Source organism: Elgaria multicarinata, chromosome 7, assembly GCF_023053635.1.
Source record: "Elgaria multicarinata webbii isolate HBS135686 ecotype San Diego chromosome 7, rElgMul1.1.pri, whole genome shotgun sequence".
Taxonomy (NCBI): domain Eukaryota; kingdom Metazoa; phylum Chordata; class Lepidosauria; order Squamata; family Anguidae; genus Elgaria; species Elgaria multicarinata.
In genome coordinates this window covers 44,680,582-44,707,214 of record NC_086177.1, presented here as the reverse complement: position 1 = coordinate 44,707,214, position 26,633 = coordinate 44,680,582, and the positions used below count along the sequence as shown (strand labels likewise).

General features: G+C 44.5%; 1 protein-coding gene across 3 annotated transcripts in view; it reads left to right on the top strand.

Moving 5' to 3' along the window:
* Nucleotides 1–8,490: 8,490 nt before the first annotated feature.
* Nucleotides 8,491–26,633, top strand: part of CNDP2 (carnosine dipeptidase 2) — a 28,540-nt gene continuing 10,397 nt past the window's right edge. The window contains exons 1-5 of one of the 3 annotated variants that reach the window (XM_063130502.1): nt 8,491–8,553; nt 14,211–14,303; nt 17,104–17,247; nt 21,805–21,967; nt 24,863–24,951. In XM_063130502.1, coding sequence (XP_062986572.1) covers nt 14,241–14,303; nt 17,104–17,247; nt 21,805–21,967; nt 24,863–24,951 — 459 coding nt within the window. In that variant the 5' untranslated portion in view covers nt 8,491–8,553; nt 14,211–14,240. Of the gene's footprint in view, nt 8,554–8,864; nt 8,964–12,185; nt 12,203–14,210; nt 14,304–17,103; nt 17,248–21,804; nt 21,968–24,862; nt 24,952–26,633 lie in introns of those variants that run through there. The other 2 variants (XM_063130501.1, XM_063130503.1) reach the window with 2 other exon arrangements.

Below are 26,633 nucleotides of genomic sequence, written 5' to 3'. Positions count from 1 at the left end.
AAATGCTGTCATATTTTAACAACAAAAATACACTTGTTGTGATGGTTGATTTTAATGCTATATTAAACCCAGACCTCTATAAGCACAGCCCTCCCAACTCTTGGGTTCAAAGTACAAGTGGTTGTTGAGATGTGTGCTTTATGAAACATCCAAACCACAGTGATCAATGTCATCATCGCTAACACCACTGCAACTCAGACAGCTTTTGAGAAGGTGACATACTGGAGGAGTCACAAAAGGCACATAAAAGTGGCAAAAGTGTAACATAAAAGTGGCAAACACGGTGAATTATAGGCACAGAACAGTACCCCCAAGGAAAAGCAGAAATATTCAGAGGAGTTAAGGGAGTGTTGAATGCTCATTAGGGAAAGTTAAAGGCCAGCGTTGCTCTGGGAAACATAGCAGTCTTCCAAGAATGCAAGCTTTCACAATATCAGACCTCACAATCCCTAGCCCTCTATACGGAGTCTAGAATAATGGATCCATGGTACTTGGTTGATTTCGCTACACTCCACTTCACTGTAGCCATCACCTTAACAGATAATATCTTTGAATTTTATAGGTTTCTTGATTATCCAGAGTTGGTTCAATCGTTCTGAGTTGGCTGACATATATCAGAAAGCAGCATCAGAGGAAGTGTGCAGGACTGTGATGGATTGCAGTGACTAACAATGGGTCAGCTCATTCTCACGAATGACTATTTATTTATTTATTTGGTTGCTTTCTCCAATTATTTATTTGTCACTTTTCAGGGCTAAGCCTTCACAAAGGGATACACACAGGAAGAAGAAACAGTGGAACGTTAGACGAAACATGCAAGAATAGAGTGGACACAGCTAAATAGCGAACAAAAGAACAACTGCTTTAGATCACACAATTCACTTCATGAAATGCAGTAAAAAGATACATTTTTAGGGATTTGTTAGATGCCAGAACTGAAGAGGCCAATTGAACGTTAACTGGGAGAGAGTTCCACTACTGTGTGGCCACCACCAAGAAGGTCCTGTCTCATGTGCTCACCAACCTAACTGATCTCACTGGTGGGGACACAGGCAAGATCTCTGACACAGATCTAAGATTATGGGAAGGGACATAATCTGAGCTACCTGCACCTAGTCACTTTTTTGCTACCCACCCACCTTGCAAATTCTACGGGCCTAAGCAAATTCACACTTCCTTTGGAAATTGTTCTTGCATGATAGTGCAATCCTATGCATGTTTACTCAGAATTAAATGCCACTATATTTAATTGGCTTACTCCAAGGTAGGTATACATAACACTGCAGCCTTAGGCTCAATGGTACTTACTTCTGAGAAGACATGCATAGAATTGCACTACAAATTTCTCATTCTTACACAATTCCCTTCCTGATAGTGGTGTTCCCTATACTGCTTACTGTTGAACTCTCATATTCCCGCCAGCTTTGCCCTTAATTTTGCGCACTAGACAGGAAAAGCAGGTAAGGGATCTCTGTGGTTGCTGCCTATAGATTAATTTAATGAGGATCCCAGGACTAGTCTACATTAAAAGAAAAGAGAAGATGGTATAGTCAGATTGATTTAAAAGTGAGGTATTTATTTTGTTGCAGACCCATTGAATTTTTCTTATTAGCAATACATGTTAACAACGGAGTTTGATTTGAAACTTTAAATGTCAGCATTTCATTATAAAACCACCCTGAAAGTGTACAGATCTAAACTTTCTGATGGTTCAAGGAGTCTGGAGATTATATGTACTGTATGTGTGTGTGATATACATACACTGTAATTTGGACAGGAAAAAATGTTGGCTCAGGACTGCTAGGAATTGTAGGACTTTTTCTGTCTAAGTATGCACAGGATTTTCCCTAAGTAAATATATGTTGGCCTCTGAATTCAAGGAGGAGATAGAAAACTACTTACTTTATTTTTGAGTGTGTTTTCACTGCAGGTACAAAGGGCCACCTTGTGGCCTGTCCTAGTTATCACACTCTGTGGAATATTATTATTATTATTATTATTATTATTATTATTATTATTATTATTATTATTATTATTATTAGACAATCCATAGTAGATCACAAACTGCTTAGTTTGGGGTGCTCAAAGTAACTGGCACTACTTGAGCACTGGAAAGTTTCATCAAAAGATGAGTCTGTAGTAGCAGAGCAAAGGTCCATCTAGTCCACATCCTGTTGCCTCGGTGGCCTACCAGATGCCTCTGGGAAGCCCACCAGCAGGACTTGAGAAAATCAACTAGAAAGCCCTCTCCCATAGTGCTCTCCTGAAACTGGTATTCCTCTGAACCTGGGGGTTGCATAGCCATCATGACTAGTAGCCATGAATAGCGTTATCCTTCATGAGTTAGTCTAATTTAAATCCATACAGGCTAATGACCATTGCCATAGTTTGTGGCAGTGAATTCAATAAATTGCATGGAGAATTATTTAATGTCCCAGATTTCCTGCCTATCAGCTTCATTGGGCAACCTTGGATTCTGGTGTAATCAGAGGTTGGGTGTATATCTTTCACAGCTTTCTCCATACCATATATAATTTTTAAACTTCTGTGTTGTCTTCCTTATTTATCTTTTTAAAACAACAAACAAAAAACCAACTATGAAACTTCCAATCACCGTCACCTTTTCTCACAGAGGAGTTGCTCCAGCTCCTTGATAATTTTTGTTGCCCTTTTCCTTACCTTTTCCAGCCTTACAGTAACCTTGTTGAGATGCAACGACGAGTATTCTAGTGTGGTCACAACACAGATTTGCGTTGAGGTAATTATAATAATAGGGACATAAGAAGAGCCATGCAGGATCAGATCAAGAGTCCATCTCACCCAGCATGCTGTTCACACAGTGACCCTCCAACTAGCTGCCTGCAGGAAAGCCACAAGTAGGACATGAGTGCAACAGAATGACATTCTACTTTCAATCCCTTTCCTAATAAACTCCAGCATGGAATTTGCCCTTTTTCACGGTGCCACATGCTCGGTCAGGGTTTTCATTGAGCTATCCATCACTACCCTGATATACATACCCTGGCTTATTACTGCCAGTTCAACATATATGTAAAGACAGGAATCTCTCTGTGTGTGCTTTTGAGTTTTGATGCCAACGGGCATCTCTTTACATTTACTGCATTTGCCATTTTTCTCCCACTTGTCGAGTTTGGAGAGATCCTTTTGGAGTTTTTCAAAGCCTGCTTCAGTTTTCACCTCCCAGAATAATTTGATGTCATCAGCAATTGTGGCTACTTCACTGCTAGCTCATTTATAAACAAGTTAAGAAATAACCCAAATCCCAATCTTTGCAGGACCCCACTTCTGACTTCCCTTCATTGTGAGAACTGTCCCCTTGTTCATCCTCTTTGTTTCGTGTTGTTTAACCAGTTATCAGTCCCTAAGAGGATCCCATGGGCTACCTCTCTTATCCCATCACCACTGTGTTTACTCAGGAGCTTTTCATAAAGGACTTTGTTGAAAGGAAGTTCAGGCATACATTGTATACTCAATCAACCCTATCTACATCTCCTTGACATTGTAAAGGGTCTCTAAAGCATTACTCAGGTAAGACTTCCCTTTACAAAAGCGATGCTAACTTTTCTTCCCCAAGACCTGTTTCTTTATGCTTGATAATTTTATCTATAATAAAGTTTTCCACCAATTTACCCAGAACAGACGTTAAGCTAACTGGCCTATAATTTCCTGGATGTCACTACACATCTGATCCCTTTTTAAAGCTCAGTGTTACCTTGGCTACTTCTCGGACCTCTGGTAAGGAGGCCAGTTTTATGAACGAATGACATATATTTGTTACAAGATCAGAAAATTCACATTTCAGTTCTTTAAACTCAGGTAGATGCCATCTAGACTGGACAAGAGTCAGAAATCCATGCTAATCTCCTGCAAATTACCGAGAGATCTGCCAGGAGATCCAGATCTATTTTCTGCTGACCCTGGTTTAACGATCTAACATTTTTCTGGTTTCCTGGTTCAGGTGTATTTAAAGACATTTTGTTTGTTCACCTTAACATTTTAGCAGTGCGTTCTTCAAATTCCTTTTCTTTTCTTCTTCTTTTTGTTTGCTTGCTTGCTTTACACTGTCAACATACTTTTCTTTTGCCAGAGTGTTTCATTTTGTTCTCTTCATTTGGGCAAGACTTTCATTTTGTGAAGAAAGCCTTCTTGCCTTTATAGCTTCCATGACCATGTGCTGCAGCCTCTTGGACTTGGTGGTACATTTCCCAATCAGTAGTCTAGCTGAACTTTTAGTATCGGGGTTTTAAATAACTCCCAAACATCTGAGAGAGTTTTGACCCTCTTCTTGATTCACTCTTTGAACTCTTATTGCAGCAAGATTCAGGCTCCAGTCAAACTTTGTAATCCCTGGCTCTTAAGATTTAGTAGAGTTAGCAATGAGGGTGCCCTGAGGCAGTACCTCTTAAGACCTGCCAAAAAGACAGTTGATAGCTGATAACCTTATGGTGATGTGTTTCAATGGGAGCTAGGATGGCCCACAAAGGTATAGGTGATGGGTGGAGATGACTCATCCTTCTCCACCCCCACCCCCCTTGTGTATGTAGCAGGAAGTCTGTGCTAGAACTGGAAGTGAAAAAGAGGAGAGAGCTCACTTTGCTCTCTGCTAAAAATCTTATGGCACTAAGGTTTCCCCTAGAAATATGATGGCGAACAAGAATCTGTTAGGAGTGTTAATGCTGTGGATTCTCATCTCATGATCAGCCTGTATATAGATGTAAATAAAGTTTGTACCACAGAAACACCATAAGTCTCCAGTGACCTTCTAGGGAAACTGAACCCTGGATAAGTACTGGAACTCCTGAAAATTCGTGTTGCTCGAAAGTGGGGTGCATGCATGTAACAGTATTCTTTTGAAAACAAAAGACTATATGCACGCTGCTAGGCTCTGAGAAAGGTAATCTTTGAATCAGGCTCTTACTTTGGCATGCAGAGGTTACATATATCAAAGTGAACCATATTGGTACTTTTCACCTGATAAGTGAGTATGCCCTTCTTCAAGTCCATTTTAGGAGTAGCAGAGTATTTCCACAGGCTTTGGTACTGCTTTAAAAAAAGAAAGCTTTTTAAAAGCTTGGCAATTTGGAGTGGCACAATGATACATAATTTGCATGCAGAACATCCCAGGTCCTATCCCTGCCATCTCCACGGGTTTGTGTATATGCTCTGTCTACCCTGTCATGGCTGCACACTTGCACCCCATTATTTATATGACACGGCTGCCAACTCACAGCCACATTTTACCACAACATTGTTGTTGTTGTTGTTGTTGTTGTTGTTGTTGTTGTTGTTATTATTATTATTATTATTATTATTATTATTATTATGTACTGCCCCATAGCCAAAGCTCTCTGGGTGGTTTACAAAGATTAAAACACTGGACATTAAAAACCGTTATACAAAATTTAAAAGCATAAAAACAGATTAGATTCAACAGCCATTTAAAATAGGGATGTGCTCCGCTTCTCCTTGAACCGGAGAAGTAGGAGCGGAGCGGGGGGCTTCGGCTACCCTTAAGGCGGAGGCGAAGCGGATTGGGGGGCCGGCAGAGCGTGGCGAAGAGGATCAAGGTGAAGGCGGATCCTTGGCCTTGATCCAGAGCTCCGCCAGAAAAGTAAGTGGGGTTTACGGGCCCTGCCGCTGTCGCTGTCGCCCATGCGGCGGCAGGGCCTGGTAACCCCCCCTCCCTCCTCTCCCTTACCTGTGTCCATCCGCGGTCCCTCGGCTTCTTCAATTGAGCCCGCGGCTCAACCAGGAAGTCCAGACTTCCTGGTTGAGCCACGGGCTCAATTGAAGAAGCCGAGGGACCGCGGGCGGACGCAGGTAAGGCCCCCCTCCCCCTTGGTCTCTGCAGGTAAGGGAGAGGAGGGAGGGGGGCCTTACCTGGCACCACTCCCCTCCACTGGGGAGCTCCGATTCGGAGCCGGAGCTCCGCGGCGAAGAGGAGCGGACTATGGGCGGAGCGGCGCGGAGCGGGCTGATCCGAAATTTTTGGATCGGCCTGCGGGGCGGATCAGGGGGTCCGTGCACACCCCTAATTTAAAACAACTATTCTGGGTCAGTTAAAAACCTCAATGTATGCTGTTAGGAGGAAATGCCTGGGAGAAAAGTCTTGACCTGGCGCCAAAAAGATATCAATGTTGGCGCAAGTGAGCCTCATCAGGGAGATCGTTCCATAATTGGGGGGGTCACCACTGAAAAGGCCCTCTCCCTTGTTGCCGTCCTCCGAGCTTCCATCGGAGAAAAGACCCAGAGGAGGACCTTAGATATTGACCGTAGTGTATGGGAAGGTTCATGTTGGGAGAGGTGTTCCATCAGGTATTGTAGTCTCAACTGAAGCCAGGTTATCCCTGTCCAGGTAGGGGTGTAGCTGGGCCACCAACCGAAGTTGGTAGAAGGCACTCCATGCCACTGAAGCTACATGAACCTTAAGGGACAGAGATGGTTCTAGGAGAAACCCCAAACTACGAACCTGCTCCTTCAGAGGGAGTGCAACCCCATCCAAATAGGCTGAATACCCTCTATCCGGTCAGAAGAACCACCCACTAACAGCATCTCAGTCTTGTTTGGATTAAATTTAACTTTATTAGTCCTCATCCAGTCCATTGTTGCAGTCAGGCACTGGTTTAGCACAACCACAGCCTCACTTGATGAAGATTAAAAGGAGAAATAGAGCTGTGTGTCATCAACGTATGGATGATAACGCACTCCAAAACTCCGGATGACCACACCCAATGGTTACATGTAAATGTTAAACAGCATGGGGGACAAGACTGACCCCTGCGGAACCCCATGCTGGAGAATCCATGGGGCCAAGCAATGTTCTCCAAGTACTACCTTCTGGAGCCGACCCACCAAGTAGGAGCGGAACCACTGCAATGCAGTACCTCCCACTCCCAACTCAGATAGTTGTCGCAGAAGGATACCATGGCTGATAGTATCAAAAGCCACTGAGAGATCAAGGAGAATCAACAGAGTCACACTTCCCATGTCTTTCTCCCAACATAGGTCATCATACAGGGCGACCAAGGCTGTTTCTGTGACAAAACCAGTCCTGAAACCTGACTGAAATGGATCCAGATAATCAGTCTCATCCAAGAGTGTCCGGAGTTCTGATGTCACCACCGCTGTTTGTTCATCTGTCAGTAGTGGCCTCAGTTTGGATTAAGAGAGTGGACATAGGCCACAGCTAGACCTAAGGTTTATCCTGGGATCATCCAGGGTTTGCCCCTGCCTGAGCACTGGATCCCCTGTGTCACCTAGATGAACAGGTTTGACCCCTGGACGATCCAGGGATAAACCTTAGGTCTAGCTATGGCCATAGTTAGGGGCAGGTCCCAGTGCAGGATACGCATGGGAATGCGGGGCAGGGGGCAGGTTCGACAAGCCTACTAATGGCTGCCATGGCAGTATTAAAGTCTGGAGAATGAAAGTAAGGGCAGTTATGATGTATAACACATAAATCCAATAAATTGTAGCAGCACAGGTGCACTACTACAGGCTTTCAAGGTTGCACAGTTGCCAGAAAACAATAACAAAGGTTTTTGTGGTCCAGCAGGCAAGAGCTGGGAAAGATCCTGGTCTAAAGCCTCTCTCAGTCAGCAGGGACGATACTAAGAAAGTTAAACCAATGCTCTGACTCAATTTTAGGCAGCTTCCCATGTTTCTATGAATTGGTTTCACATCTGTATGTTCATATAATATTCAGTAGCTTAGTTTAAAATATCATGAGTGGGACTTCATATGGATAATTTAAACTATCAAATACATTATCACAGTAAAGTCATCTTACTACAGACACCAAATACTTTTGATTCAATAGAAGATGTGGTTATTTTAAGCAGTCATCAATACAAAGATCCTAAATACTTGCTCCGCTATATCCACCATGTTATGGTGAGGCACTGTTATGTGCCCTTTTTCCTGAGCACATAACTGCATTATTCAGTCATTAAACTTCATCATTTATCACAGTTGATGTTTATTTATTAGATTTGTATACCACCTGACTGGCAAGTTCAAAAAGTCCTGCCTGAAACCCTGGAGAGTCGCTGCCACTCAGCGTGAACAATCCTGGGCTAGATGAACCAGTGGCCTGACTCCGCATAAGGCCACTTCCTTACGTTCCTATGAACTGAAACCTGGCTTGCATTCCTCGGCCTTCTGAGCAAGAAGATTCGCAGTCTCTCCGACGCGCATGAACGCTGCTGTGCAAAGGCACCTAACACGGTTCTAAGTAACGGATCGATGCGTTTCCCAACTTCTCCCAAAAGTGTCACAACGCGCAGATCCCTTTCGCTCGCTGCCCTCCTCATTCATCCCCGCCTCCTTCCCTTCTGGCTTGCGCTCCTTCCTGCTTGGCCACCAATGATTGCAAACCGGGCCGCCGAAAGGGCCGCCGATTGGCCTTCGCGCGGTTCCAAAGGGGCGGGCCCACGAAAGGGTTTTAAGGTCCAGGCAGGCTGCTTTTGCTGACTGTTCTTTCAGGTTCGGCCGCCGCTGCCTCCACCGGGGTTCACGTGGGCGCGTCGCACGGTGAGTCGCGGCAGCGCCTTCCAGAGTCAGCTGGCAATGGGGAGCGAGGGGTGGGAGGAAGAGGAAGGCGTCTCCGGCTGTAGATGTTGGGGCCCCCTTGGATCCGAGCCCTCAGTGGCAAGTTGGCAAAGTTTGCCGGGCTCCTCTCTGCCCTCTGCCCTCCCCGCCTTTGTGGGCAGATGGCGAGGAGGAGCCGCGAGGGATTTGCGCTTCTCTCCTCATCCCTTCCTCCCCTGCCCGGGCCTCCTTTTTAAAGCTGCAGCCTCCACTCTGCCTGCCCCCCACCCTTCACGACCTTCCCCGTGGGAATAATGGCTGCAGCGCTGATCTTGTCCAGGGGTTGTGGGTCTCTCCTCCGCCGCAGCAGCAGCTTCCGTGCTCGGCGGTGGAGGCCCGCCCCGATCCGGAGGGTGAGTAGCGCCAAGGCGACGGTGTTTTCCTCCCTGGGGAGTTAGAAACAACCACCACCCCTCCCTTGAGTTGGGGGTCCTTTCCCCGGGGACTGAATGCTCTCTTTACGCTTTGGTGGAGTCTCCCCGCCCTTCCTGGGGCGTGCACGTCGCAGAGGCAAAAGCCGGGCCCTCGCTTACTATGACAAGAGGGTTGTCCTTTCTTTGGGGAGGGGCGGGGAGAAACCAAAGGCAGCCGTGTTGACCTAAGTCAGATCCTAAAATATTACTTCAACACCTTTATTAGGCCAACGAAAAGGTCGTCAAAAAGGTGCAAGCTTTCGAGATCTCCAGATCTCTTCACCAGCCAGATGTTCTAAAAACCAGGTTGGGGTGAGGAGAATAGAGGAAAGAGAGGGGACGACGACGCTGACTTGGTGAAATCACATTCGTCTGCATGTTCAGAGTCCCACCCCTAGCCCGACTGCCCTTTATTCCCTGCTATCTTGTATTTTTATTTCCATGAAATTTAAGACAACAGCAAGTGCAGCCCCTAGAGCTGCTGTGGGTTGAGCAACTGGAGAAGGCTGATGATGGCAATAGTGGGATGACCCTTGATAGCCACACACCAATGCAGAAGGCTCCATAAGTAAGATGCACCCAAATACCTAACGGAATTGGATGGGCTGCTCAAAAGGGAGCACTTGAGCTGCAGAGCAGGAGGAAGAAAGGGCAGCATTGCTAAATCCAGAAACTGGGCACTTCAAGGGCCCTTATCCTTTGCCCTTCATCTCTTATAGCTACTGATGCTAGTTTTGTTTTGGGAATTGTATTTCCACTCTCTGTCACTGGCACACCACCATCATTTTCTCTAGTCCCCATGGCAACCCCTTGTACCATACTATCTCCTCTGTCTGTTTCCAGGTTTATTTTCCTTCTCTCTTGTGCTGTATCATGTCTCCCCTCTTGTGCTGAGGAGAGACATGATAGCACTCTTCAGTTACTTGAAAGGTTGTCACACAGAGGAGGGCCAGGATCTCTTCTCGATCCTCCCAGAGTGCAGGACACGGAATAACGGGCTCAAGTTAAAGGAAGCCAGATTCCAGCTGGACATCAGGAAAAACTTCCTGACTCTTAGAGCAGTGCAACAATGGAGCCAATTACTTAGGGAGGTCGTGGGCTCTCCCACACTAGAGGCCTTCAAGAGGCAGCAGGACAAGCATCTGTCGGGGATGCTTTAGGGTGGATTCCTGCATTGAGCAGGGGGTTGGACTCGATGGCCTTGTAGGCCCCTTCCAACTCTGCTATTCTATGATTCTATGATTCTATTCTCCCACCTCCACCAACCACCACCTTTGTTTGCTTGCACATGTGCACCTAAGAACTTTATGGAGCCCTACTGGCATTTTCAGGGGCGGTTGCATGTCTTTAATCCTATTGTGTCGAGGACAGTCACAGGGAATTCTTGCAGATGTGGAACAGGTGTGGTCATATTTGTGTGTGTACTCTGTAAATAGTGTTATTTTTTCAAAAGGAGGAAATGGACTCCATGCAGACTTCTTTTTTGCCTGAGCATTCTCTTTTCCTTTATAAACAGTGTTGCTTCCAGTAAACTAAGGCAATCCTATACATGCTTACCTGGGAGTGAGTGCTATTTGAACTCTGGTCTTTTCTTCCAAGTAGTCCTATATAGGATTGCACTGTGAGTATCTTGTGGCTCTCGTGCTCTAAAACTATAAAACATTGAAGATGCATGCCGTGATTACCAGTTGGACAAGACAGTGATGCTAATTGCAGGGGACTTAAAGATGCTTTCATTAAAGCTTAGAATTACTGGCGGATTAAACCAGAAGTGTGAGACATGGTCTCATGATTCTTTAATATTGAGTTTTTAAATACTGCTGGAATTGTAAGATCCTCTGTAACAGGTAGGGATTTATGACTTTGTGTGACGGCTGCAAGTAATACCTGTTAAAACAGGCAAACTTGTGGCCCCCAGATATTTTGGACTACAGCTCCTATAAGTCTCAGCCAGTGATTATGGATTATGGGAGTTGTATCAGATAGTCTACCTGTTGAGGATCCTTCTATTTTATTTGCGAAGTCAGGTTTATAGAGGTAGAAAACTTGAATATCCATGCAAGTCTTAAGGTGGCAGATGGTAAAAGAGGTATAGGTTATCTGGCAGGCTAATCCAATGTGCCAACCACCCACAAAGTGTAAAAGCTGTGCTAATCAAGGGGCTAGTCCAATCGACAGACGTGGGTAGCACAGACAAAAAGAATGATTGTTCTAGAATTTCTATTATTCGTTATTTTTAATACTTACAGACTAGTTTTCTGAAGTAAATAAATTAAAGGCAACCTATGCATAGATAATCAACAAATAAACCACAAGCAAAAATTCCCACAGACGTTTAAAAGAAGCAGTAACATCCTTGTTAGAAACAGTATTGAGATATACTCATGGCCTATTTGCTCCCCCTCTACATTTGGATAATCCAAAACATTTTCATATTCATCTCCCTCAGATGATTTAACTCGAAATGGATGCTTCCCAGCTCCCGTCGGCATTCCCCCAGTTTTTAGTTTAAAAGTTTCAATAAAAAGGTTGACTTAAATTAAAAAAAAAAAAAAAAACGCAGGCAAAAAATTCCCACAAACATTTAAAAGTTGGATGTACTTGTTAGTAACAATATTGTGATAGAATCTGCTCAGGTAGTACTGTCTTTACTGCTTGTCTAAAAGCATGCAGTGAAGGGCATCTCTCTTGAGACGCTATTTCAAATCATGTGTGCCACCACCAAAAAGGCCCCACCCGTATTTTTATCAGACTGGAAAGACCTATACCTTGGAAACAGAATGAGTTGTCAGGCAAGCTTATATGGGGAGATGTGATTTCTTCCCAGTCAAAAATGTTTCTACCCTGAGAAACCTTTTTTCTCATGGCATTAAATTGGCTGTGGACCCATTTAATGCTGTAGATCTCACTAAACTGAGTGTACCTGGAGAAACATAGAGCCTGAAGCCGTACCCTCTTCTAAATAGCAAGCCACTGGAATGAGGGTGTAGAAACTTGCCAAGTGATGGAGTCACATGCCAGTAGTCTCAAGTGTTAACAGCTGGGAGAAAGTGTGGCTTCCCACAGGGAAACTGTTTTCAGTGGCACACTCATAGTAGTGAGTTCTGGCCCTGAATCTGAAGGAGGAAGACCATGGTAGCATGCTTCAGATTAGTGGACAACATGAATACTTGATTCTGGTAATATTCACGGCTACATGACTCTCTACCTATACTGTTCTAAAACTGCTGCCCATTGAACATATATGGAAAATGGTCTTTAAAACACTGTTTTAAAGTGTGACAAAGGAATGAAGTCGCCAACAAAAACTGCCATTGTTACATTGACACTCCAGAACAAACAGATCAGTTCTGTGAAAACAGAAGAGCAAGTGAAACTCTAAAACTTCTGCAGAAACCTGTTCATCAAGCATGAGTTGCCCTAGAGCAGGGATGGGGAAGGTGTGGCTCTGGAGAAGTTGTTGGACTGCAACTCCCATCATCCCTGGTATCATTGGCTATGCTGGGTAGGACTGATAGAAGTTGCAATCCAACAGCATCTGCAGGGCCACACCTTCTGCCATAGAGAACACTATCAAGGCAGACACAAACTGAATTTAAACATTCAGGTGATGGGCTGCATTCCCATAGTTCCCTATACGTGTTGTGTTTTCCAGATTAAATCCTAAGTAGCTCAGACTGTGTTGAGTTCCAGTCTTCAATATAGAGTGTTGGTGTTTAGTCATTATCGGATTTATATGCCTTTAGTAGCTTCCCCCTTAATATTGGATTCAGCTGAGCAAGTCCAGTGGAGGAACTTTCACTTCCGTCTATGATATGGAAGAGTGCTTGGCTTCTGATGCCGAGGAGAAGCATATGCTAGTCCTTAACTCAACCTGCCTGGTTGCAACTAACTGCTATAAGGATTTGTTACTGGGCCAAACTTGGTCCTCCAGATTCAGGACCAGAGCACAGCTTCCCTGTGGGAAGTCATTCCTCCTTCCAGCTATTAACACTTGAGAGTATCGACCATGTGACTCCATCACTTGGTGAGTTTCAACACCCTTCTTCTGGTGGCTTCCAGGCACGGAAAGTGGCATGGGAAACCCCACAATAAAATGGGGACACGACACAGCAAATACGTTTGCCTTTCTTCTGCCTCCCCGAGCTTAAGCGCAGGCTATGTTTGGTAGAGAATCTGGGGCAAGGCAAATCATGTTCCCTTGAAGCCCTTCACTGAGGCTTCCAAACCAGGCAGTGGGTTACTAGTGAGTGTATCACTGAAGCAGTTCAATATGGAATTTGTAAACCACCCAGAGAGCTTCAGCTATGGGGCAGTATATAAATTTAATAATAAATAATAATAAATAAATAAATTTCACAGCATGTATTTAAGATCAAGGGGCTAGACAGTAATAATCTATTTCTGCAGGTCGGAGGAAAACATTATTATTATTATTATTATTATTATTATTATTATTATTATTTATATAGCACCATCAATGTACATGGTGCTGTACAGAGTAAAACAACATGATGCCAGTTGACACAGCATTATGTACTTGAACAGCAGTTTTCTTCTGCTTATATTGCAAAATATTAATGGCAAACCAGCCATCTGAATTATGATGAGCACAGCTTGATTTTGAAGTTTCCTGTTTATCCTGAGCTGCAAGCCTGCTGTAGCGTGCTGCTGGCCATCTCAACAGTCTCTTTGCAAAGCTGTGTGACCACAAGCATGGTACAGTCTGCAAAGAAAATATATGTGTGTGGTGACTGCCTGAAACAGCCCATATTTCAGTTCTATTTCCTGACATTGTTTGTCATGAGACTAACTTCCCTTGAAATGGCAGAGCTTTAGGGCACAATCCTCTGCTCGCTGGGGAATGCTGGGAATTGTAGGACTTTTTTCTGTCTAAACATGCATAGGATTGCACTCGTAAGCATTTAAAGTAGGCAGCTGACATGACTTCGCTTTCTCCCATCCTGGAACCCATAGAATGATTCATAGTGAGGTGTCTCGCTTATCATATCCTCATGACCTCGCTAAAAATTGCAGAGCTACAGATTAGAGGCAGACAGAATGTGTAATGTATAAAGGAATACTCTTGTCAGCTGAGGCTGCAGCCCACTGAAAGCTCTGGAGTCTAAATCTTCTTTCTCTCTCCTCCCCCACCCCGATTTCTTTTTTCAAATCCACACCTTTTAGATTTTTCAGCCGCACTATTCCAATCAGAAAATGTCATCTGTTCTTGAAACACTCTTTGAGTATGTTGATAAACACCAGGATCTGTATGTTGAGGTAAGTAGCCTCTTCTGGGGGACTTTTTCAGCCTTTGGGCCAAATTGAGAAATGAGAGAGGTCTGAGGGGGGGCACATTGCATCTGCGGACATGGCCAAAGGCAGAGTAGGTAGAACCTGCTCAGAAGTGAGTGGGACAGGACTTTCGCATGACTACTCAGAAGTAAGCAGGACTGGAACACTCAGCAGCATTTTAAAGTAGCATCCTAAACACTCGAGTTGGTTGGTCACTGCATGAACAGAATGATGGACTACATGGACCCTTGGTCTGATCCAGCATGGCCCTATATTCTTATGTACTAAGACTCTGCATGTCTACTCACAAGTAAGTGGATTTCCTGGCTGCAAAAAGCACAGCTAGAAATGTAAAATTCCCAGAATTTTGAACCCTTAGAAAAAAACTTTTTCCTGGGGGAGGGGGTGTTTGTTTTTGATGAAAAAGAGAAAATTAGGGGGAAACTGAAAAATAAGTAATACTTATTTTAAAACACTCTTTACCGAATTAAAGTCACTTTGTTGCTTTAGGACAGCCTTCCCCAACCTGGTGCCCTCCAGATATTTTGGACTTCAGAATCTATCAGGCTCAGGCAGGATGGCTACTGGTCAGGAATGCTGGGCATTGTAATTCAAAACATCAGTAGGGCACCAGGCTGAATAAGGCTGCTTTAGGAATGTAAAGCAGCCTTTATGTTCCTTAAGTTATCTTGTATATAACATGATTTGCTCATAAAATTATCATTACATTTGAAAAATTAAAAAAAGTGAACTCCATAAATTTGTAATTATTAAAACAAAGTCATACGTAACATATTTTAGGTTTCTAGTATATGTCTGACCAGAGGGAAGTAGTCCCTGAAACATTTGAATCATCCAAGAAGCAGAAAGAAATGGAGGCAGAGAAAGAAAAGTCTAGAAACACAGGACTCTGTAAAACAAAACCCAAACTATCAGGAATGTACATTGTCTTCCATATGATGATATGGTGACTCTTTTTCACATGTTGGTAAAACTGAGCATGACTTGGAGCATCACAAAATGCCTATAAGTAAGATATATGGGATCAATCATTTTAATAAGTTGAAGAAATAACTATTCTGAGAATCTTACAGAGATGATTAAAAGGCGTTTCTCCCCATGGCTTCATTATTTCCAGACATTTTACATCTTTAGTCTTTCTATAAAGGTCTTCTTATTACATAGTTTTTTAGAAATAATTTCTGAGGGAGGATAAAGGCTTAGTAACAATAAACACTTTGTCTTAAATTTTAAAAGAAATTATTTCATAATCCAAAGCTGTACAATTTTTCAGAAAAAACAAACAAACAAAAGTCCGAGGGGGGGGGGGGAATGGAAAAATTGATTTATTCTTTCCTGAATTTGTCGAGGTTTTTTTCAGGGCCTTCACATCTCTACACACAGCTCAAAATCTTTGTAGCAACTTGATTTTTTGCAGGGTATTAATTGCCTTTACATACCCTTTTTTATCTCTCTGATCAGAGAGAACCGCAAAAGAATCTTGGAGGCTGGATGGGGTTTGCAATAGCTTGTGGGCCAGAGGTTCCCATCCCTGCTTTCAGTGAGCCTCTTACTTCATGATCGCAAAGCCTATCTGTGCATCCTGAGCTGCAAAATCCTTTCCTTAAACAATAGTACTATGAAGCAAGTTATTGGTTTGTTCTTGGCTCGTCTCAGTTGACGAATTGGGAGAAGAGCTGCTCCACGTGCCCTAAACCCTGTACGTCATGGGAAATATTGTAGCCTTGCTGGATTGGAAAGCGTTTATTTGGAGAACCACCTCTCTCTGGCTGCTCGCTGTCCCGTAATCCTTTGAATATCGGCTGGTGAAAACACGACAGTCCAATCTCAAGGGTGAGGGTCCAGGCACCAGTTGTAGTATCACAGGCTTCCTCCCCTCGTGGGCCTTAAAAATGGTTAAGGGTACAACCCAATGCTTGTTGAGACAGAAGTCCTACAATTCCCAGCATTTCCCATCCAGCCATACTGGCTGGGGAATGCTGGGAATTGTAGACCTTTTTTTCTTTTTGAACATATATAGGGTTGCTCCCTAATGTTCACATCAGCACCAACCTTACCCTCAGTGGTGCTAACCAAGGAATTGGGAGCATTAAGGCTGTACAAGCCCTGAGAAGCTTGGAGGGTGATGGAACATGTCCAGTGACTGCTTCCCTTGTAGAGCGAGGGGGAAATCCCTGCCAAGAACATGCACAGCTGTTTTGGCCTGCAACTCCCATGATCCCTCACCACTGGCTACGCTGGCTTGGGCTGATGGCAGTTGTAGACCAAAACATCTGAAGGGTTTGCCCAGCCCTATTTTATAGAGATAATTGTCATGAAAGTCAAACCACGTTGAATGGAGTCAGCATGCAAGTAAGTTGAGGCTGTGAACCTGAAGAGTCCAGAAGAGTGTACTAGCTTGGTTGAAAGAGGCGTTCCTTGATCTGTGCTGTTTTTTAGACTAGCGCAGACTGAAAGGGCTGTACTGGAGTATGTCATAATTCTCCTGCGATAGATACCACCCTGACTTAAAAGTGAGTAAGTCTTCTTGATGTTAAAAGGTTTGAGAACCACTGGGTAACAATGTAATGAAAACATTGTGGGTATATACACACTTCAAGACAATAGAAGCTTTAGTTTTCCCTCCAGAAAAGTTGGATTTTGACCTTTATGGTGTGTCTCTTCTGAAATCAGAACCAAACCAATTGAAGCCATCCAGTAAATACCTTACTGTCTCTCTTCCTCTTCGTCACCCTGGCCTCTTTCTTTAACTATTTGCATACAGCGGCTGGCCCAGTGGGTGGCAATCCAGAGTGTGTCAGCATGGCCGGAGAAGAGAGGAGAAATCAGACGAATGATGGAAGTTGCCGCCAAAGACATTGAACGGCTGGGTGGCACAACTGAGCTAAAGGATATCGGGAAACAGAAGGTAGGAAGACGTGTGTGTTCATCAAGGTAGTGTCGGGAGAACTGGATAACAATCCTAGCAGCATGGAGAGAAGTGTGTTTTTAAATTGGATTCATTATTCGTACGGCATCCTGTTTTAGAGGAGAGTTCTTCCTGCCTTGTGGTGCCTGGAGACGATCGCTGCTCTCACATGGCCCTGGGACTTAGAACCATCTCTTCAAAATGGCAGGATAATTGCTCTGAAACTTAACACTGCTCCAGATACAACTGCTGGTACTGTTGAAGACGTGTCCCAGCTTGAGGAAGCTGGGCAAGCAGATAGCAAGTCCAAAGAGGCCTTCTGGTTTAAGGTGGTAAGAGGGTGTAAGCAGTGTTACTCAGTTTCCAGTTTTTCTGGAGAGGCGTAAGTCAAAATGCAAAGGTTGGAATCGAAGAATTCTGGTATGTCCTGAGACATCTTAGGGCAGGGATGGGAAACATTCAACCCTCCAGATGTTGTGGGACTGCCACTCCTATCAGCCCTAGCCAGTATAGCCAAAGTGAGGAATGATGGGAATTGCAGTGCAACTGCATTCAGAGGACCACTCGTTCTGCAACTCTGCTTAGGGCCTTCGGTGGCTAATGGATACACAACTAGCTTGCTCCTCTCCTCCACCAGTGGTAACCGTCAGAATCTCACTTCTGTGCTTTCTTTAAAATACCGCCACTGGAGCAGCACTAATTTGAGCAGCAGGCCCAGCCCTGCCCTGCTTCCCTCAAACTGTTCACTGACAAATCTAGAAAATAAAAACAGGAAGGCACTAATCACGGGGAAAGAAGGAAGAGACACGACCTCCACGTGCCCCAAATACTTTTTTCTATCTAGCCCAATGTGTTTCAAAACGAGCACTTCCTCAGGGACGCTCTTGAACAACCAATTTTAGTCCCCATCTGTTCATGTTGTTGCAACCTTTCACAACCATGTGAAGTGACTAGGACTGAAATTGGCTGTTCAGCCTGGCCACTACTCCCGCTGTACCATGTGAAATGCCTAGGAAGGGGCCAAGAGACATGCAAGCAATTCAGCTGACTTGTAAGTCCCAACACAGCCCTCTGCGGTTTGCCAGATGACCCCACCCCCTTCCTCTGACTGCTGATAGTTTTCCCCAATCTAAGAGGTTGAAATGCCTTTCCTAAGGCTCAGTTTCTTGCACTAAGAGCTTTAATATGCTGGTATTTGAATGTGGCCCTCTGGCTGAAAGAGCCTTCACATCCCTCCTCTAATGCATCTCCTGGGGGAAATACTCAGCTGTTTGGCAGGCAAGGAAAGTGGGATTGTGATGTTTGGGGGGCGCGCATGGGGATGATCCTTCCCATGTGCCATCTTCCCCATGTAAATCACACTCTTTACAGCCCACTGAACAGCTGTTTCGTAAGCTGGGGGTGTGCAATTTCAATGGGAAATTGCACACAGGGAGAGTCATCCCTGTGCGGTGGGCATCATTTAAATTGTGCTCCTCACCCCACCACTGCTTTCACCCATGGCCACCTCCATCTTGTGGTCCCCAAGCCACTGCTCTTCTATGCAGGCAGCCCCTGGGGCAAAAAGGGTTACACACCTCAATTTAAGCAGGTGGCACAATGTGACTTAGATGCTGCATGCCACAACATCCCAGCCTATTGTCCCATCCAGAATTGGAGGCTGAACTCCACTAAATAGGGACTTCTTACTGTTTCTTGAAACCCATTCTTGTTAAGCAGTGGGCTAATTCACGTGTAACACTAATCCATGATTTGTTTAAACCAGGGTTTGTCTAGCAGACCATCGAACAAAGCCTGGTTTGTTTTCTCAGTTCCTCGGTTGGTTGTTTCTTTTCTCCTTTGCCTGCTCCCTCCCTGTATCCCAAATAATTTTGTGTCACTGTAGTACTGCCATGTAATGAAGCTCTTGCCCACTGCCTCCATAGTCTGGCAAAACAACCCATGAACAACTCAGGATTCTAGGTTCATATGTAGCAATAACTCATTGTTTAAACAGCCTAAACTTCACAATCTAGCAACAAGTCACGGGTTGTTCGTGGTTAATCCATAGTTCCGGGTTCACACATAATGACCACCCATGATTCAACAAACCGTGGTAAACTAGCCCATGGTTTGTCATTGCATACAAATCAGGTCAATGTCTCATTATGGAAACTCTGCTCTTCAAAGTCCTATCTTCAAAGTAATATGAATCAAGTTCTGCTGGTTTGTGGTTTTGTTTTGTTTTTGGCTTAAAGTGTAGGCTTAGTTCTTTTTATTTCTTGATAGCAGCAGAGATCTCAATCTGCAGGTCAGTGGCTGAAAATAATTGCACTGTATAACTAAGGGGGTTTCCAAATGAGGCTTTTATTGCGTAATTGCTTGGTCTAACTGAAGGATTTTATGGCAGGTTGAAACAACACCTTCTGTTTGTAATCCTGCTGTGTTTTCCCACTGTTTCTTCTGTACCTTTTTCTTACTGCAGAAAACCCATTAAGGAAGGAAAGGCAGGATAGCTGCAAAATGTCTGTTTCCTAGTAATGCTAGAAACTGTCCATCTGGAAGCACCCTAAAATAACACTAATTCCACATAAACTTGGAGCCAAGTAGGGCTGACTTGGATAACTAACCTTCATCATACAAGTGACTGTGCTCTGCAGCTCTTTTTCTTTTGTTTTCCTAAAGATTCATTGCTTTATGCTGTTTTCTGCAGCGTGGTTTGCAGCCATATCCAAACTTGGGGCCAATCTATATGTGGTGTTTAATGCATCTTTTGCATTTAACATGCTGGCTTTTAATAAAATGCAAATGTGGGATGGATAATTATCAGGACCTTCGCAAATGAAAGGGGGGGTCTCCTTTTGCCCCCCTCCTTTAGGGGATTTCTTCCCAATGAAAATAACTTCAGAATAGAGATTTTCAGGGAGAGCAGAGCAAGGGAGGGTTAAGTTCCCCTCCCTCCCTACTGTGAACCCAATAATGATCAAGTCCTCCATCCAGCTAATTCTTTTTTCACTTTTTAAAACCTGTACATTAAATGCAAAGACTCATTTAATGTTGAGTCCGATTCAGCCCTATGTTTCCAAATGTACAGTTTTGTCAAATAGTACTTGTACTGGTTCAGCCCACAAAAACCTGATGCGGCTCAGTTCTGACATCTCAGCATACAGCACAAACCTGTTTGTTATCCTGAGAACAAAACAGCTCAAACACGTTTCAGCAGGAAACCTTTCAAACCAGAATAGGATGCAAATGCAAACAGTTTGACTCACTTGAATAGTTTGTGTAGATATTAACTATATTCTGCTCTCTGTGCGACTCCCTAATAACGAAGTAAGCTGTTCTGATCTTTGATTAACCTATGAAATGGCTAATTTGAAACAGCTTGATTTTAAACGAACAGCCTTTTACACTTGTACAATTTGGCAACATTTGGCTTGCTGAAAGTGTAGCAGCCCTTCCCAACCTGGTGCTCTCCAGATGTGATAGACTACAATTCCCAGCATCCCATGGATGCTGGAAGTTGCAGTTCAACACATCTGGAGGGCACCAGGTTGGGGAAGGCTGAAGAATAGGGTTAAAATTGTTAATTAATACAATTTCAGAGTTGGACATATTTTCTGATGCGGAAAACCGCATGGGTGATCGTTGCTGTCGCATCCTAAAACAGAAGGTACTTAAAACCTTAATGTACCTTGTTTTTCAGAAGTTCAATGCAAAGTTACATGATTGGTGGGTGACTCTCTGGTTGATCCTAACAACCCATGATGAAGTTGCACTGCCGGGTTTGGACATCACCACAAGCTACCCTGAACAACTCAATAACAAGCCATGGGTTCTCAGGGTGGCTTTTTCATGAATAATAAGGCATACTGCAGAAACTGCTGTCATCACCCATGGTGGGTTGTCATGCTGTGTGAACCAGGTCAATCAGAATGCAACTCATAGAATCATAGTGTTGAAAGGGACTTTGGTGGTAGTCTAATCCAAACCTTTGCTGAATGTAGGAACTGCAATTCAGGATGTGACTACAGCATCCCTGATAGATGGCCAACCAGCCTCTACTTAAATACTTCCACCAAAGGTCTGTTCCACTGCTGGACACCTCTTACCATTATAAAGTTCCTCCTAACGTTTAGCCAAAAGCAGGTTCTCTGCAATTTCCATCCAGTGATTCTAGTTCTGCTCTCTGGAGCAATTGAGAACAAGTCTCTTTGTCTTCTCCATGGCCATCTTAAGACAGCTGTCATGTATTCTCCTTCTGTCCTAACCTTCTCTTAATGATATAGAACTTTGGTTTATACCATTTTCAATAAAATGCTGAAGAAAGAGCCTCAAATAGTCTACCTCACAGGGTTGTTGTGAAAATAAAATGGAGAGGAGGAGGAGGAGGATGCAAGCTGTCTTGGGTTCCTTGCAAAAGGGAAATTATTATTGTTGTTATTATATTTATTTATATCCCACCCTTTTCCCAGTATGGGGACTCAAGGCAGTTAAAAAGGTAGGATATAAATGTAATCATAAATAAAAAAGAAAAGAAGACATCTTGCCATTGACATTTAATAATTTTAATTGCAGCTGCCTGATGGTTCAGAGATTCCTCTCCCTCCAATCATTCTGGGCAAACTTGGCTCAGATCCTCGCAAGAAGACTGTTTGTGTCTATGGACATTTGGATGTGCAGCCTGCAGCACTAGACGATGGCTGGGACAGTGAACCTTTTACCTTGGTAGAAAAAGATGGTAAGACATGCAGATATATGGCTTGGGTCTCTATAGGTGCAACCGTATGCATGTTTAAACAGAAGCAAGTCCTACAACTCCCAGCATTCCCCATTCTGGCTGTGGAATGCTGGGAATTGTAGTTCATTTTCCTCTCTAACCATCCAGAGAAATGCACCCTAAATGTCTAACCTTAGAAGTAAAATATCTAAGCTGGTCTCATTAGAGTCATCCTTTAAGATAGGGGTGGGCAACAAGTGGTCCACCAAGCCACCTGAAGTCACCCAGGCCTTTTTGGCAGTCCCCACCACCTCCGAATTTGCTGCCTAAATTCAGCACAGCAGAAAAAAAGAGCTGCTTTTTCCTTGTTTCAAAGAAAACAAGCAGTGGTTTGCAGAAGAATCGAAACTAGCAAGAGACCCCTATGTGGGTGGGTGGGGGGTTCCAAAAGAATACTTAGTAATTACAGAAGATTCTATCCAGTTGGAAAAGGGGGGAAAAGGAACTCTCGGCGTGGAATAGAGTATCCTGGAGGAGGGCATGGTTGGCTGACTGGCATCCTGAGAAGGCAGGGTGCACTGCAACCTTCTGTTGCAGGTCCCGCTCGTGTGTGTTTCAATGACAGTGCTGCCTTCGGCAATGGCACAGTGCTGGAACGTACGACTGTTTTTTTCCCTCCTGCTGACTCAGCTTCTCCCACAGTGGAAATTGCTTACTGCTGTATTCATTACAGTCATAGATAAGCTTGTGATTTCAACTCAAAGGTTGATGACTAAGCCAATACCTGCCTTCACAAACAGTCATTATGGTAACTAGAACGTCTTACAGCTTGCCAGGCGAGGCTCCTTGTTCTTAAACAATGAAACATACCCTTGTAATTGAGTTTTAAGCAGAGCTTTTAAGATTTGTCAGATGAGCTGTGGAATCCTTTGACAAGTTCCCTTCCATGTTTCCGGATCACTTGAGAGCTGATGCTCAATCCCTGAGCAGGCAAGAACCTACCTGTGCTGCCCGGCTTGTGTGCCGGAGCCTCCCATCGAAACCGGGCCTCCTCGCCTGGGCAATGCTAGGGATCCCTAGTGAAGGTGGGGCGTTGTGCTGGGAGGCAAGCATGAAGCTGGGCCTTGTGCAAAGTTTGCCTGCCAATGCAACCCCCAGCTGGCTAAACCTGTCTGCACAGCTGGGATAACTTGTTCTTGATGAGATGCTGGCACACGTAATGGTGCTTGAGCAAGTTCTTGTTGTCTGCCACTAGTCACGTTCAAGTTGGCCTTGAAATCGGAAAGTCCAAATGATTTAGGGTGTGTCCAGACAGCAGCTGCCCATGTTCTGTATTGGGAGCTGTAGTGTGGGAAGCTGACTCCGTTGTTGCATTTAGCCCAGGCACTACGTTGAGAACAGCAGCCGGGGGATGGCCACTCTGGACTGGGGTTGCCATGAGCAAGGCTCTAGCCCTGACTTGCTTAACCTAGGGCCCTCCAGATGTGTTGGGTAGCAGTGCCCATCATTGCCAGCCAGTATAATGGGCCATGCTGACTGGGAATGATGGGCATTGCAGTCTAACAGTTACCTTCAAGCTGCTATTCCCGCTTTGCATTCCCCCCTAAAGAGATAGCCTAGCTACAGTTATCCATGCTCTGATAGCCTCTCGTTTGGATTACTGCAATGCGTTATACGTGGGGCTGCCTTTGAAAATGGTCCGGAAGCTTCAGCTGGTACAAAACAGGGCAGCCCATTTACTAACAGGGACTGGCTGGCAAGATCACATTACGCCAGTCCTTTTACAACTTCATTGGCTGCCAGTCCAGGTCCGGGCCCGATTCAAAGTGCTGGTATTGACATTTAAAGCCCTAAACGGTTTGGGGCCAGGTTATTTGAAGAAACGCCTCCTCCCATATGTACCTGCCCGAACCCTAAGGTCATCCTCAGGGGCCCTTCTCCGTGAGCCCTTGCCAAAGGAAGTGAGGCAGGTGGCTACCAGGAGGAGGGCCTTCTCTGCTGTGGCACCCCGGTTGTGGAATGAGCTCCCTAAGGAGGTTCACTTGGCACCTACACTATATTCTTTCAGACGCCTGGTAAAGACCTTTTTATTCTCTCAGCATTTTAACAGTTTATTAATTTAATTTTAACTTTGCTGTTTTAAATTTGTATTTCTGCACCGCTGCTGATTTTATCCTGCTTGTGCTTTTATCTTGTATTTTATATCATGTTTTTATACTGTTTGTTTTATACTTTGAATGGTTTTAATTTTTGTGAACCACCCAGGGAGCTTCGGCTATTGGGCGGTATAAAAATGCAAGTAAGAAGCAGACTTATAGTTAGCGAGTTCTCCTGGAGCCATTTTTGTCACACAATGCTCAGATGGACTCAGTGGCGCAGAAGACTTTCTGCTAACTTTGGCTGGTGGGAGTTGCGGTCCATCACACCTGGTGGGGGGGCATCAGCTTGGGGACCACTGTTCTAGGGAGTCATATCTGATGCTACCTTGGAATTATTCAACAGGCCCCTCTGTAATGTATGTTCTTTACTTAGTTTCTTAATGCTTGGCGTCTTTCGGCTGAATCTATGAACTGATATTATGGGAAAGTATTTTATTTGAGGACAGTATAAAAGCGAGCTGTACCCAGTGATCCCCATTCATACCCCATTGGCTCATTCAGCACCATGTGGTGCTGCTGTCATCGAGAGGTGAACAGGTGTGTGTGGAACTGAGCATCAACAACGGACAAATGGTCACAATTAGGATTTTAGGAGAGACGATGGGTTTTATTAATAGGACTGAAGTCAGCCTGTTGAGATGTGAAGGCAGTGCCGCTGGTGCTGTGCCTTACATACAACAGCTTTCTTGTAAGGACTGGTTAGTGGGATAGAACATCCAGGATTGTCACTGCTTCGGTCTGTTTTTCACTGCTTTAGGGAAACTCTATGGCCGAGGGTCAACGGATGACAAAGGCCCCGTGCTGGCCTGGCTGAACGCCCTCGAGGCTTATCAACAAACCAAACAGGTATAGTGATACATTCTGCAAAATTTGCTTTGCTAGTAAAAGATTAAACTCTTGACCTTTGCATTAAATCACTGCAGTTATCTGTAAAGATAAAAATTAAACCTGCTGAATTTGAAATTAGTTGAAAGAGAGAGCCTGCATGGTTGGCTGTCTGCTGAACTGCATGTTTTTATGGCTTGCTGTAAGGATTTGCTCTTTACCCGGGATGTTCTGCTCTCCAGAGCTGCAACTGGGCACGCTAAGCAGGCTACTTGCTTAGCCTTGGACTTTTTTTTTTGCTTCTATTACTAGCCATGATTTTTGTTTGTAAAGTGCCAAACATTTCCTAGACAATATACAAAGATAAATAAGCGAAATAGTCACTGCCCCCAGGCTTAAGATCTAAAAGACACAGCACTTAAGGAAAAAATATGGGGAGGGAAGAGGAGAACAAACAAATATCAGGGACCAAAATGTTTAGTTATATTTTGACTAGGTAGAATGGCCACTGATGAGTGGAGGAGACTAATAACAGTCTGTCCTAGATGAGCCAATGGAGCAGATCATGCTATATCTTCCCTCCCTCAGATGCAGCCTGGTAGAATTCCTGCAGTTGCCATATAGCACTGGACTGCTGAAGTTCATGGCCAGATGAGGAGAAAGCTGTTATCTAGTCCCAGATCTAAGCAATAGTGTGTCAAGGGAGTATTTATATACCACTATACATCTAGACAGGTTCCAGGGCAGTGAACAATAAAAGATACAAAGGATAAAACACCATATTATTATTTTTTGTTTTTAGTACCAATAAAAACCGTGGCTGGTCAATCAAGGAAGGTTCCTTGAAATAAAGATGCTTTCAGGAGGCACTGAAAACAGCACAGTATTGGCACCTGCCTGACCTCCAGAGGCAGGTAGTTACATAGAAAGGGGGCCACCACACTGAAGGCTCTTCTCCAGGTGGACTCCATTCGGGCCATAGGCCCATACAGAACCACCAGGAGCCTGCTGTACACCAGAGGTATTGAACTTCAGGCCCATGGCCCAAATCGAGTCCCCTCAGTTCCCCACACTCTTTCTGCTGACCGTTGATAATTTGGTGGTTTCCTGCCTTTTGAAAGATCGAAATGCCTCCCCTAAAGCTTTGTTACTGCCAAGAAGACCTATTTGGGCCTTTTGCCTTCAGCTCAGGCCACCACTAGAACGTGGCCCCCAAGAGCTTCTCCAGAACTTGAGTTGAAAGAGGTTCCCCACCCCTGCTGCAGACTTTACAATATATTGAGGGTTGGGAGGATGAATTAGAATCATAGAATAGCAGAGTTGGAAGGGACCTACAAGGCCATCGAGTCCAACCCCCTGCTCAATACAGGAATCCACCTTAAAGCATCCCTGACAGATGGTTGTCCAGCTGCCTCTTGAATTGTGGGTAGGGGAACGTTAGCCTCATGTTCTCTGTGTTTCTCCCTCCCCCAGTTTCACCCCATCCCCTTAGTGGAGTGAGTGGGGGGCAGGCACAAAAAAGGAAAGTCCCCCCTCTCCCTTCCATGGTCCCAATCTGGATCAGAGCCCCCAGGCCTGCTCTTTACTTTTACGTGATTCACCCGACTGGCATTTGAGAAGGGATCTGTAGTGAGGGAGCTGAGAGGAGAAGCCACTCTGGCTGAGGAGCAGGACAAACATGCTTTAAGTAAATAAAAACACAT